The following is a 13,527-nucleotide window of genomic DNA, read 5'->3' on the forward strand; positions in this document are numbered from 1 at the left end:
TGCACTTGGTAAGCCTGTGGGACCAGCGTCCCCTATGAAGGGTTTTACAAAAGGGATTATAGCAGGCATGTCACAGTTCCAGGCCCCCAGCATTGTATGGGAATTACTCATGAGCAGTGAGCTGGGCACCCTTGGTGACAATACACTGGGAACAGAGCAAGGACATATACCAACAAGGGGATTTACTGTAGCACAGGTGACATGGGAACAACACTGCTTAATGGGAACACGTGGGCATATGCCACAAGTCTACCACAGCCACTAAATCTGAGTACATTGTTTGCTGGAGGCCTGTAGAAGCGTGATGGGAGGGTTGGACCAAGTAGGAAAATACAGAATTAACAGCTGTTAACTTGGTTTCAGTGTGGCCTATGGCCCCATTTGTCTCTCAGTTCCCAGTACTCATCCTGTTGGCTAAACCCACACGTGAAACTGCGAGGTCGGACTGCGTCCACATCACATAACTCTTGGATTATTTGTAGTGTGTATGTAATAGAGATTAAGCTGGAATGATTGGATAGAAGGATGGAAAGAGTGAATGATTTTTTAGTTTTAAATTAATGAAAATACAGTTTGCCAGGCAGTGGGATTAGAAAAATAACTCCAATGAGCTTTCAGTAGACACTTTATTAAGTTATTTTACACCCTGTTATTGGCTGTGTTTACACAATCTGTATACATCTTTTTTTTTCTGACTGTCCATGTCAGATTTGCACATTCACACTGATGTCAAAGCCTCTGAAGTAGCATACAGATGCAGTGCTCATTTCCTGGCACTAGCTAGGTTTCCATCCAATTGGCGAGAGATTTTCATGCGAATATTCTAAAATCCGCGTAAACAAAAATGACGAATTTTCCATCAAATAGACTTGTTCGCTGATAAAAAATCATCGCGTCATGTCATTGTGCACACAAAATGTACTTTTTCGCGTAAATGTTTATGAACCGAATAATCTCTAGCCAACAGCTCGCAGATAGTGCGTGTAGACTAGTCTTCATTATGGATTATAGTTAAAAACGAGAATATTTGTAAAACGGAAGTCATGCATAAATCATCATGTCACCAGAATAAGACCCTCGATTTTTATTGGAAGGGAGCATCAAGATCACCGTACGTGCACTTTTTCCACCCTGTGAATTTTATCCTTAATTATTTCATCTGTAGCCTATAACCTGCATGGTTTTGCAAATCGTAGTGGGAGGACCACACACCATATCATCGCGTGACTCCAAGTTTACCTCGATATGATGGTTATTATATCAATATTTTTGCGCATATAGGCTTTTCCACCGCCATTAAAACAAATATCAGCATTTTATACAATTTTACCAAAACGTCATGTTTTGTGATCACCTGTTGTGATTTTTTTTTTACATGGTATGACTTTACTCTCACAAAAACTGTGGATGGAAACAAGTGTTCCTGGGTAGTTTTGTGGTAACGGCTGGTCATGTAATTAAACAAAAACACTTCCGAGGTCCAAACCATAGAGATCCTATTAAATGATTATAATTCCACGGTCCAGACTGAGGTCGCATATGGAGCACTACAATTTTATCAGGATTGAGATCCACATATGGATGTAGTTCATATCTGAACTCAAAATATCAGATTCCATGGGTTTTTTTTCTGTTTACACATTAGGGAAAGATCAGATATACAGTACCTGATGATAATACCTGATAATACCGAAAACTGTGAATATTGTTTCCCTCCAAGTCAGTTCTTTAGTAGAACTGAGGTAAACCGTGTTTTTGCGGAGTTTGATGTCCTTTCCAATTCCATGTGGGAAGCTAGGATGGTTAGTCAAGGACAGTTGTTGCTGCTGCCAAAAGCATTTCAGTGTTGTGTTTACTTTTAACAGATGTGGGGTGGATTTAGGACCATACCAGAGAACTCTTCCAAGACACACAAATGCACAGGGGAAGTATTAAGTGTTCCTCTGCTACATACACTGAGTATAAAAAAACATTAAGGACACCTGCTCTTTCCATGACATAGACTGACCTGCTGAAAGCTTTGATCCCTTATTGATGTCACTTGTTAAATCCACTTCAGTCAGTGTAGATGAAGGGAAGGAGAAAGGTTAAAGGTGGATTTTTGAGTCTTGAGACAATTGAGACGGCTTGTGTATGTGTGCCACTCAGAGGGTGAATGAGCAAGACAAAAGATTTAAGTGCCTTTCAACGGGTTTAGGTAGTAGATGCCAGGCACAGCGGTTTGTGTCAAGAAATGCAACACTGCTGGGTTTTTCAAGCTCAACAGTTTCCTGTGTGTATCACAAATGGTCTACCACCCAATGGACATCCAGCCAACTTGACACAACTGTGGGAAGCATTGGGGTCAACATGGGCCAGCATCCCTGTGGAACACTTTCGACCTTGTAGAGTCCGTCCCAACGAATTGAGGCTGTTCTGAGGGCAAAGGGAGGTCCTCAGAACCTTTTATACAAAAGCCTTAGGACAGTAACTTTTGAACATTACATTTTGAAGAGAATCTTTTGGACAGTCTCAATACCTTTTGGACAGTAACATGGTTTAAGCCGTAATAAAACACCATAAAACTTCATTGTGTTGTTACTTTTATCTTCATGTTCAATTCATACAGTATATTCCTCACACACCAAATACAATATTTACAATTATACAAAAAAAGGTTACCTCAGTAAACAATTTAGACAACAATTTATACATTAATCATCACAAAAATGTAGACAACCAAATGCCTTTCTGCAAGGCATACACCGTAAATACATTTAAAATAACATGAATTTCAGATTTCTTTTTCTCCAAAAGTACAGGTGCTATTACAGTGTTAATTTCCAGTATCCTCTCTGAGGAAATTCCAGTTCAATCTGAATGTATTGTTTATGTGTCCTGAGTAGTCTCAGGGTGTTCCCTGTGTCTTCAGATCAGCTAGTCTCTTCATCAGGGACAAAGACAAACTTCCTCTGTGGAACTTCCACCTGCAATTAAAAAAAACAACAACGATTTCTGTTAAATAAAACAGGAATGTTCTTATGCTAGGTTCCTCGAAAACAAAAGATTCCATTTTGTGATTCTGCGATTGCAACATTGTTTGCAAAATCAACAATTCCCTACATATTATGCAAGGGCTTGCAAATTTGATCAATCACCGCACTATTACCGCATATATATGTCAAATCACCGTAATATTACTGCATAAAACTGTCTGATAACCACACTACAAAAAAGGGCTCACAAAAAATTCAACCAATCACCACACTTTTACAGCATAAAGTTAAGCCACATGTCAACAAATGTTTTCCCCGCCAGCGCATTTTCGCGATAAATTGTGCAAAACTCATCATAAAATGTCAGAAATGCAGTAGCAGTATTGAACATTTTTGCCCACAAATATTACAAAAATTACTTTGCACTTTCCCTATTTACTCTTTGTTGTCAGAGTTCGTTCTGGCACTGTGAGGCAACACTCCCGTTTCCTTTATCGTAGCAGCCGTCCAACAGTCCTATTTATAACTCCAGTTAAGTGGCAGGCATTCACAGACTCTAGACCCTAGCCTTCTGAGGGCAACCAGGATTTGCCACAGTAACAACATAACAAGCAGTTACCACACATTAATGGGCCCACAGAAACATTAGAGACTAGACTACTCCACTGCTCCTTTCTCCTTCTTTCTCTCAATCTCTTTCTTTTTATCCCCCTCTCTCCATATCTCTCTCTCCTCTATCTCGCTCTCTCTCTCTCACACACACACACAGCCTGTGTTAGGGACTTCAACCATGACTTGTGTTGTGTTTGGCTTTGTTCAGACGTAACACAGCGCTTGACGATGGAAAGGTGTCATATGATCAGCGTCCATCGTAATATAACATGTCAACCACAGGAGATGACTCAGATAGCGATGTTCCTCTGTCACCTGTCTAAATCAGACTGACCTCGGAGGTATGTGTTCCCTTTGACTGTAAGAACGCACCCTAAGGTTCTCAAAGCACAACCTTATTTATCTTAGACTGTTTAGACCAGATTCTTTCTCTCAGACATTTTATATGAGTTGTCTTTGACATTTTCCATGATGACATAATGTCTCAGTCTGCTGGCTATGTCACACAAAGAGACACTTTTCCAGATGGAAACATGTTAATTAGTTTCCAGGGCTATTAGGCCGGTGGTGAAGAATTGGGGCATATAGTGTCTGTCCAGGAATACCCAGCCCAGGATACAGCTGGAATAGACTCCACATTGGTAAGGGCCAATTGTTTTTCCTAGCCATGGGACCAGACCACAAAAGAACTCTGGGCCCTAATGATGATGTATGTGACTATGAACACTCATAGGTGGTGTCTCACCAGCTGACCATCTTTAACCCTTAAACTCTTGTTAACTCTCATTGGCTGTGCATGTACATGCACGCACATGCACGCACATACACACACACACAATCTCACCTTTCTGAGGGAGCGAACACTAGCTTTGCGGATGGAGTCCATGAGCTGGTCGTGTGAGGAGCGCAGTGGAGTGGATGGCCTGCTGTACTCCTGTTCTCTGTTCTCTGCCACTGGCCGCAGAGCATTCTTCAGCTCCTTCAAGATACTGTTGGTATCTTTCAAACCTTTCTTCCCCTTCTTCCCCTTCCCTTTCCCTTGCTTCTTAACGACCTCCTCGTGGAGCCTGATCACCTCCGCTATCTTCCTAGTCGGCTTCTTCTTCTCTGCCGGGGGCTGGCAGGGCAGTGGAGGGGGTGGGGGAGGAGGTGGAGGAGGCGGCGGCGGGGGAGCAGGAGGGGTCTGTTTCTTGGGGAGTTTGGGGGATTGCCAAGGAGACACCCGCGGGGAACCATAGGGCGAAGAACCCGGAGTGCCCTTCAACAGAGCGGTCGTACGGGGGTTAACGGCCCCCTCTGGCCCCGCCTGCTGGTTCTGTCTCTGCTCCTGCAGGCGTTTCTGTCTCTGACGGTCCATGTTACGGGTCAGGATGCCTGTCATGCTCATCCGGGGGCCTGGCAGGTGGAACTGGTAACCCAGCTTGATCAGGGTGTGGTTCTCCCTCAGAACCTTCACCATCTCCATCTCCACCTGACAGACAGACAGACAGACAGACAGACAGACAGACAGACAGACAGACAGACAGAAAGGGAGAGAGAGAGAGAGAAAGGGAGAGAGAGGGGGTGGGTGGGGGTGGGGGGATCGTGAGATTGTGCTTTTACCATTGCCTGAAAATGTGTGTTGAGCAGCAGCATCAAGATTGAATACCAAGTCCAGACTGACTGACCTGTCCCCCACACATGTGTCTCTGGTTATGGAAGCGTAGCTCGGTCAGGGTGCTATTGCTAGGCAGAGCCTGGACCATGGCCAGAACCCCTTTCCCTGTCACATAGTTGGACTCGATGTTCAGGCTGATGATGGAGGTGTTTTCGCACAGCGTCTTGGCAATGGCCAGCGCAACGGGGTCGTCAGCATGCGTGTTGGCCAGGCTAAAGACACGCACGTGTGTGTTGGAGCGCAGTGCCTCAGCGAACTGGATTAGAATGTCCTGTGAGATGTCCTCGATGTTGTTGAGGTTGATCTCTTTGAGCTCAGGGTCGTTATTAAGGACTCTTTCCAGGGCCTCGTCGACAACTATTGGGTTACCGTCGGTGTTGGGGTCAAGTGGAGGTGGGGGCGGGGTTTGTCTCATAGGCTCCACCCTTGGGGGTCTCAGGAGGCTAGGGGAGGAGATGACAACTGACAGCGGTGATGGAGGACCAGAATCCTTTGGGGTCGCTGATTTAGGCCTCTTCTCTTCTGGCTCCTCTTCATCCTCCTCTTCATCCTCCTCATCCTCTGTTTCAGCTTCCTCTTCCTCACTCTCCTCCTCCTCTTCTTCTTCCTTCTCCTCTTCCTCTTCATAATCTTTATTTTCTTTCTTGTTCTCGTTATCCTTCTCCTCTGCTTCGCTGTTGCTTTCTGTCACGCATTCTTCCTCACTCTTTTCGGCATCATCATCGTCATCCTGTTTAGACATAAGGTGTAAATCTCTCATTAATCTGACTCAGACACATGGCCATGTTCTCTTTTAACTGTATTATGTCTAAAGTTAGACCTAAACGGGATGTAAGATTTGCATTTTTTTTGTGTGAAGGTCCTAACTGGTTCTCCATTTTACCAGAAAGTGATCATTATTGAATAATGAAGCTTCTTAATTGGTCAAACGTAATTTAAGGTTATCCATAAAGATCTGAGAGTAGCAAGCTAGCTGAGTTCAGACTCTCTCCTGATCACTGACCTGTTTGGGGCTGCTGGCTTCCCCTCTCTCATCCTCCAGTATCCTCTTGGTCTCCTTCTCCCAGTACTTCAACAGAGAGTCTCTACTGAAGGTGCCAGTGGGGGTCTTCTCCGTCTGGTCTCTCTGTCTCAGGCCGATGGGCACGTTGGCATCAGGGTCTATGTCTGCCAGCTCCATCTCCAGCTCTGCTAGCTCCTCTGGGCTGAGAGAAGCCAGTAGTTCATCCTCATCCACATCCTCATACTTACTCAACTCCCGACGGTACCCAAAACTGTTCATTGCTGAAGAGGTTGGCCTCTGGGCTGGACTCCAGGTAGATGGGCTATGCGTGCCGTACGGGTCCGATCAGGGTGGGATCTTTCTGGGATAGGTTTCCGGTCAGAGTGGAGTCTTTCTGGAGATGTGGGTCCAGTCAAGTTCAGTCTCAGCCTGATCTGTTTGTCCTCTACTGCTTCAGTGAGAACAGTACCAGTGGTGTGTGTGCAAGGGGCCTAGCTGGGGTGTCTGTGTCGGTGGTGTGTGTGTTGAGTGTGTGTGTGAGTGTGTGTCCTGTTCTCCTCTCTTCTAATCTCTCCAGCTGCTGCAGAGGCCTTAAGAGAGGGATCAGTGGAGTGCAACAAAGCGTTGGACCATGATGCACAGTGCTTTTTTGGGAGGCGCTGCTCAGAGAGATAGACTAGAGCCACAAAAAGCATGTGAGCTCAGAGAGCAGAGCGGCCCTGGTCAGGCCTGTCAGCGGATCCCAGCAGCAGCCACATTGTTGGTGGCCAAAAAAAGCCCAACCGGACCCAAGAGAGACAGAGAGCGAGTCATGGAGGCACATAACAACAAGCAGAAACACAGCGGCCAACATACAGAGACACATAGCAACATTAAACATCACACACAGAGAAACCTCACAGACATAGAAAGACATTCAGACTCAGAGACACACAGAGACACACACCATGGCATAAACGTTGTCTCAAATAGTACACTTTACCCTAGGCGGCTCTGTTCAAATGTAGTGTACTGCAGAAGGAATAGGGTGTAATTTCAGATATGCCTCTAGTAAGGACCAGAGTGGTTGTTGATCTGATAGGCAACAAAGTGAAGTAGGCCATATTGAAATTGTCACTTTTCAAGTGTCCACTCAACATTGCTGTGTGACACCACTGGCCATCCCGTGGGATTAAGTACTAAAGGTAACATGGTTTCTAAGGTAACATGTTTCTATGGAGCAGACTACTATGGCAATAACGTGGAAGTAGAGCTGTATCTTTTAGTGGGCTTTCATTTAGAACAATGGTTCCTGAAATACTGGGAATAACAATAGACGTTGCGTCAGTGGGCTTATTTAAAAGAGGGTTATGTTATCATTTTAGGCTTGTCAGAGTAGAGTGGAGGAGCTTTTCTGAGAGCTGGCAGACAAGGCAGTGGGATGTTCTCTATCTCTCTCTGCTATTCACTGCTGGCTTTGGGTTTTTAATCAGACCTCTTTGTACATCACCACTCTGTCTGACTGAATGAAAAATTGTATTTAGTTGGAGAACAAAAAAACGGTCTGTTTATCTATGGAGCTTTGTAGAAGCTCTTCCGTTCTGTCAGTCTAAATCTTCTAATGACCCCGAGTGATAATAGTCTGGCTAACACCTAACTCTCAAAGTCCTCCTGACTTCAAAGTCAGGAATGGCTCTTTGAAGTTGTGGGCACAATGCGTTGATAATGAAGGGGGCTGTGCTTTTACTGGTTGTTTCACCTCTGTGTCTTTCTCACTCAAACACCCATATGCACAGCCAGACACAGGCCCAGAGCGCCGTCCCCCTCCCATTACAACGGTTGGATTTTCCAATCCAAACAAAGAGGTCTCAATCCCAGAGGGAAAAAAAACACATTTGAGTGAACCAATCAAACCCGTCGCTCAATTTCTGAGCGAATACTGCATTAACAAACGGCCTCCTTTGCAGACTAGTGTGTCACAGCTCTCCCTGCTCTGGGTCACGTGGGTTGCGTCAGCCAGGCTAGGGTGATAACTCTCTTTGGGTCAAGGGCTTGTTGTTGTAGGTGGCTAATTCCAGATATTCAAAATAGGTTTGACGTGTGTAGATGCATGATGTGTGCATACTGTTTCAGGCAATGGGAAATGATGTGGAGCCTATGATACCTTTCTGTACATCTATTTCTACCGTAAATTCCGGACTATAAGCCGCAACTTTTTTCCTAGGCTTTGAACCTCGCGGCTTAAACAATGACGGGGCTAATATATGGATTTTTCCGCTTTCAATTTTTCTTTCTTAAAAAAAAACACATTCTGTGACGTGTTCAGTTTTTTGGGGGCATGAAGCTTTCATTAGACCAATGAAATTGCCGAATGGGTTAAGGTCAAACAACTTTTTTGTTTACGGTTTAGATTAAATCGAGCGCTCGCAAACTTCCCATCATTCTGATTACGGTAGTCATTTTGTCACCCTCATCATGGCAAAGACACGGAGAAATGCATATGATGCCGCTTTCAAGTTGAAGGTGATTGATCTGGCTGTTGGAAAAGGAAATAGAGCTGCTGCACGGGAGCTTGGTCTTAATGAGTCGATGATAAGACGTTGGAAACAGCAGCGTGAGGAATTGACTCAGTGCAAAAAGACAACTAAAGCTTACTGCTAATTTTTGTTGTTGTTGTTGTTACAAGCCGTGTTTCGTTAAAGCCTATTTATTTTTGTTACAAGCCGTGTTTCGTTAAAGCCTATTTATTTTTGTTTATTTTTGTTACAAGCCGTGTTTCGTTAAAGCCTATTTATTTTTGTTACAAGCCGTGTTTCGTTAAAGCCTATTTATTTTTGTTACAAGCCGTGTTTCGTTAAAGCCTATTTATTTTTGTTTATTTTTGTTACAAGCCGTGTTTCGTTAAAGCCTATTTATTTTTGTTACAAGCCGTGTTTCGTTAAAGCCTGTTTATTTTTGTTACAAGCCGTGTTTCGTTAAAGCCTATTTATTTTTGTTACAAGCCGTGTTTCGTTAAAGCCTATTTATTTTTGTTACAAGCCGTGTTTCGTTAAAGCCTATTTATTTTTGTTACAAGCCGTGTTTCGTTAAAGCCTGTGTAAAGTTAATTTGTTTCAATGTACCGGTAGGCACCTGCGGCTTATAGACATGTGCGGTTTATTTATGTTCAAAATATATTTATTTTTTTAATTCAGTGGGTGCGGCTTATATTCAGGTGCGCTTAATAGTCCGGAAATTACGGTATGTACAGCAGAATTGTGTGTCCAATACATTTTTCCCTTGGGGATAATAAAGTTTATTGAATTGTGTAATGACACACAGAGAGGGGCTACTGTGAGTGAGGAGGATGGAGGATGGGCTTTAGGTCAACGTGGTGTCAGGGAAATTCATATTATTCCGTATGTAAATCTGTGACACTCCATTTAGTGTGACGTGTTACATAACATTAGGTTACAGACCCATTATGAATGGAATAGCGGTCGTACAAATCTTACAAATTAGAGGATGTATAGTGTCATCCCACTGGGCACACAATGTCATTTCAACGTGGATAATTGGGTAATATTTGGTTGAGACGTTGATCAATGAGATTACAATTTATATTCACCCAATCAAAAGGACCGCAAAAGTCTCCTGAGTGGTGCAGTGGTCTAAGGCGCTGCATTTCAGTGCTAGCTGTGCCACTAGAGATCCTGGTACGAGTCCAGGCTCTGCCGGCTGCGACCGGGAGACCCATGGGGCGACGCAGGGAACGACGCAGGGAACACTTAAACAACACAATGTAACTCCAAGTCAATCACACTTCTGTGAAATCAAACTGTCCACTTAGGAAGCAACACTGATTGACAATAAATTTCGCATGCTGTTGTGCAAATGGAATAGACAACAGGTGGAAATTATAGGCAACTAGCAAGACACCCCCAATAAAGGAGTGGTTCTGCAGGTGGGGACCACAGAGCACTTCTCAGTTCCTATGCTTCCTGGCTGATGTTTTGGTCACTTTTGAATGCTGGCGGTGCTTTCACTCTAGTGGTAGCATGAGACGGAGTCTACAACCCACACAAGTGGCTCAGGTAGTGCAGCTCATCCAGGATGGCATATCAATGCGAGCTGTGGCAAGAAGGTTTGCTGTGTCTGTCAGCGTAGTGTCCAGAGCATGGAGGCGCTACCAGGAGACAGGCCAGTACATCAGGAGACGTGGAGGAGGCCGTAGGAGGGCAACAACCCAGCAGTAGGACCGCTACCTCCGCCTTTGTGCAAGGAGGAGCAGGAGAAGCACTGCCAGAGCCCTGCAAAATGTCCTCCAGCAGGCCACAAATGTGCATGTGTCTGCTCAAACGGTCAGAAACAGACTCCATGAGGGTGGTATGAGGGCCCGACGTCCACAGGTGGGGGTTGTGCTTACAGCCCAACACCGTGCAGGACGTTTGGAATTTGCCAGAGAACACCAAGAATGGCAAATTCGCCACTGGCGCCCTGTGCTCTTCACAGATGAAGCAGGTTCACACTGAGCACGTGACAGACGTGACAGAGTCTGGAGACGCCGTGGAGAACGTTCTGCTGCCTGCAACATCCTCCAGCATGACCGGTTTGGCGGTGGGTCGGTCATGGTGTGGGGTGGCATTTCTTTGGGGGGCCGCACAGCCCTCCATGTGCTCGCCAGAGGTAGCCTGACTGCCATTAGGTACCGAGATGAGATCCTCAGACCCCTTGTGAGACCATATGCTGGTGCGGTTGGCCCTGGGTTCCTCCTAATGCAAGACAATGCTAGACCTCATGTGGCTGGAGGGTGTCAGCAGTTCCTGCAAGAGGTAGGCATTGATGCTATGGACTGGCCCGCCCGTTCCCCAGACCTGAATCCAATTGAGCACATCTGGGACATCATGTCTCGCTCCATCGACCAACGCCACGTTGCACCACAGACTGTCCAGGAGTTGGCGGATGCTTTAGTCCAGGTCTGGGAGGAGATCCCTCAGGAGATCATCTGCCACCTCATCAGGAGCATGCCCAGGCGTTGTAGGGAGGTCATACAGGCACGTGGAGGCCACACACACTACTGAGCCTCATTTTGACTTGTTTTAAGGACATTACATCAAAGTTAGATCAGCCTGTAGTGTGGTGTTTCACTTTAATTTTGAGTATGACTCCAAATCCAGACCTCCATGGGTTGATAAATTGGATTTCCATTGATTATTTTTGTGTGGTTTTGTTGTCAGCACATTCAACTATGTAAAGGAAAAATAATTTAATAAGATTATTTCTTTCATTCAGATCTAGGATGTGTTGTTTAACTGTTCCCTTTATTTTTTTGAGCAGTATATTATCACTGTGCAACATCTAATAGCAGAACCAAATTACCTGGATTGCAGTTGAAATTACATTAAAAGTGCATGGTGCATGTGATAAATGCCGTTCGAGATTCTGCACCGGTTATTACAGCAATTTTGAAGATCTTCACAGTCCTGCGACAACCTATTCATGCTACTGTATCTTGAACATGCATGCTCTTTATGATTACATAAGTAGACATTTATAGTAACAGTAACCTTAAAATGTGGCCATGGATGTGTTACTCATTTTAAGGTTGAATGTTACATTAGTTTGTAAGATAGTCTGAACTTTAGGCTATTTACTGTATTAAAAGTAATATTGAATTGTGTTTGGTTTGCAACGCAACCAAATATCAACATTTGAAAGAGATGTTTCTGCTTGGATAGTTCCATCTGTACAACTGAAACACTGTATCAAAATGGCGCCGGAGAAGAAGGCAGACATTTTACGTGCCCCCAACCGACTGTGTTTTTAGTTGGTTTATTTGCGTTGTTTGTAACTTATTTTTTTACTTATTTTGTTCATAATGTTGCTGCTACCATCTCTTATTTCTGAAAATAACTTCTGGACCTCAGGACTGCGATTACTCACCACGGACTAGCAGAATCCTTTTTTTTCTTTAACGAGTCTGATGAGCCCGACATGAACGATATACTGCTTTCGTGGGAACAGGCCCAGATCCCCGTGATTTGCATGAAGAGGAGGCAGGGAAAAAGGGGCCGGAGGGCGGGCTGCCTTCTGAGAATTCGTAGGCGATCGAATAAACCCCCACTTCCTTCCATTCTCCTAGCAAACGTGCAATCTTTGGACAATAAAACAGAGGACCTACGCGGAAGATTAAACTTCCGACGAGACATTCAAAACTGTAATGCTTCACAGAGTCATGGCTGAACGACGACACTATCAATGTACAGTTGGCCGGTTATACACTTCACCGGCAGGCTAGAACAGCGGCGTTTGGTAAGACAAGGGGCAGCGGACTATGTATTTTTGTAAATAACAGCAGGTGCACGATATCTAAGGAAGTCTCAAGCTATTTCTCGCCTGAGGTAGAGTATCTCATGATAAACTGCAGACCACACTGTCTACCAAGAGAGTTTTAATCTGTATTTTTCGTAGCTGTTTACATACCACCACAGTCAGAGGTTGGCACTAAGACAGCATTGAATGAGCTGTATTCCGCCATAAGCAAACAACAAAACACTCACCCAGAGGTGACCTTTAAACAGGGCAAAATTCATAAGGCTGCAGGGCCAGACAGATTACCAGGACGTGCACTGCGAGCATGCGCTGACCAACTGGCAAGTGTTTTCACTGACATTTTCAACCTCTCCCTGTCTGAGTCTGTAATACCAACATGTTTCAAGCAGACCACCATAGTGCCTGTGCCCAAGAACACTAAGGTAACCTGACTAAATGACAACCGAACTGTAGCACTCACGTCTGTAGCCATGAAGTGCTTTGAAAGGCTGGTCATGGCTCACATCAACACCATTATCCCAGAAACCCTAGACCCACTCCAATTTGCATACCACCCCAACAGATGCACAGATGATGCGATCTCTATTGCACTATACACTGCCCTTTCCCACCTGGACAAAAGGAACACCTATGTGAGAATGCTATTCATTGACTACAGCTCAGCTTTCAACACCATAGTGCCCTCAAAGCTCATCAATAAGCTAAGGACCCTGGGACTCAGCACCTCCCTCTGCAACTGAATCCTGAACTTCCTGACGGGCCGCCCCCAGGTGGTAAGGGTAGGTAACAACACATCCGCCATGCTGATCCTCAACACAGGGGCATTGCACCTGTTGTATTCGGCGCATGTGACTAATAACATTTGATTTGATTTGACTCTGGCCTTAATTCCAGTTTGTCTACAAATGAATAAGATACATTTTGGATTCACGTCTCCATCTCAACCAAAAATCACACTTAAAGAATAGGACTAAATCAAATCATATCAT

The 13,527-nt window shown here is 44.7% G+C and overlaps 1 protein-coding gene across 1 annotated transcript; it reads right to left on the reverse strand.

Moving 5' to 3' along the window:
- Positions 1-2,569: 2,569 nt before the first annotated feature.
- LOC106609198 (leiomodin-2) lies at positions 2,570-8,465 on the reverse strand. Its single transcript, XM_014207715.2, has 4 exons — positions 6,248-8,465; positions 5,255-5,974; positions 4,432-5,058; positions 2,570-2,966 (listed from the first exon to the last, which is right to left on the reverse strand). Exons 1-4 carry the CDS (start codon positions 6,524-6,526, stop codon positions 2,913-2,915), a joined length of 1,680 nt encoding a protein of 559 aa, XP_014063190.1. The 5' UTR covers positions 6,527-8,465; the 3' UTR covers positions 2,570-2,912.
- Positions 8,466-13,527: the final 5,062 nt, after the last annotated feature.

This window comes from Salmo salar, chromosome ssa07, assembly GCF_905237065.1.
Source record: "Salmo salar chromosome ssa07, Ssal_v3.1, whole genome shotgun sequence".
Taxonomy (NCBI): Eukaryota; Metazoa; Chordata; class Actinopteri; order Salmoniformes; family Salmonidae; genus Salmo; species Salmo salar.

Bases quoted from the DNA above. Each gene is read 5' to 3' on its own strand.
- LOC106609198 (XM_014207715.2), bottom strand. From the start codon at position 6,526: ATGAACAGTTTTGGGTACCGTCGGGAGTTGAGTAAGTATGAGGATGTG. The intron at 5,059-5,254 runs GTCAGTCAGTCT...TCTGTCTGTCAG, and splicing joins GACACATGTGTGGGGGACAG to GTGGAGATGGAGATGGTGAA. The intron at 2,967-4,431 runs GTGAGATTGTGT...TTTTAATTGCAG, and splicing joins GTGTTCGCTCCCTCAGAAAG to GTGGAAGTTCCACAGAGGAA.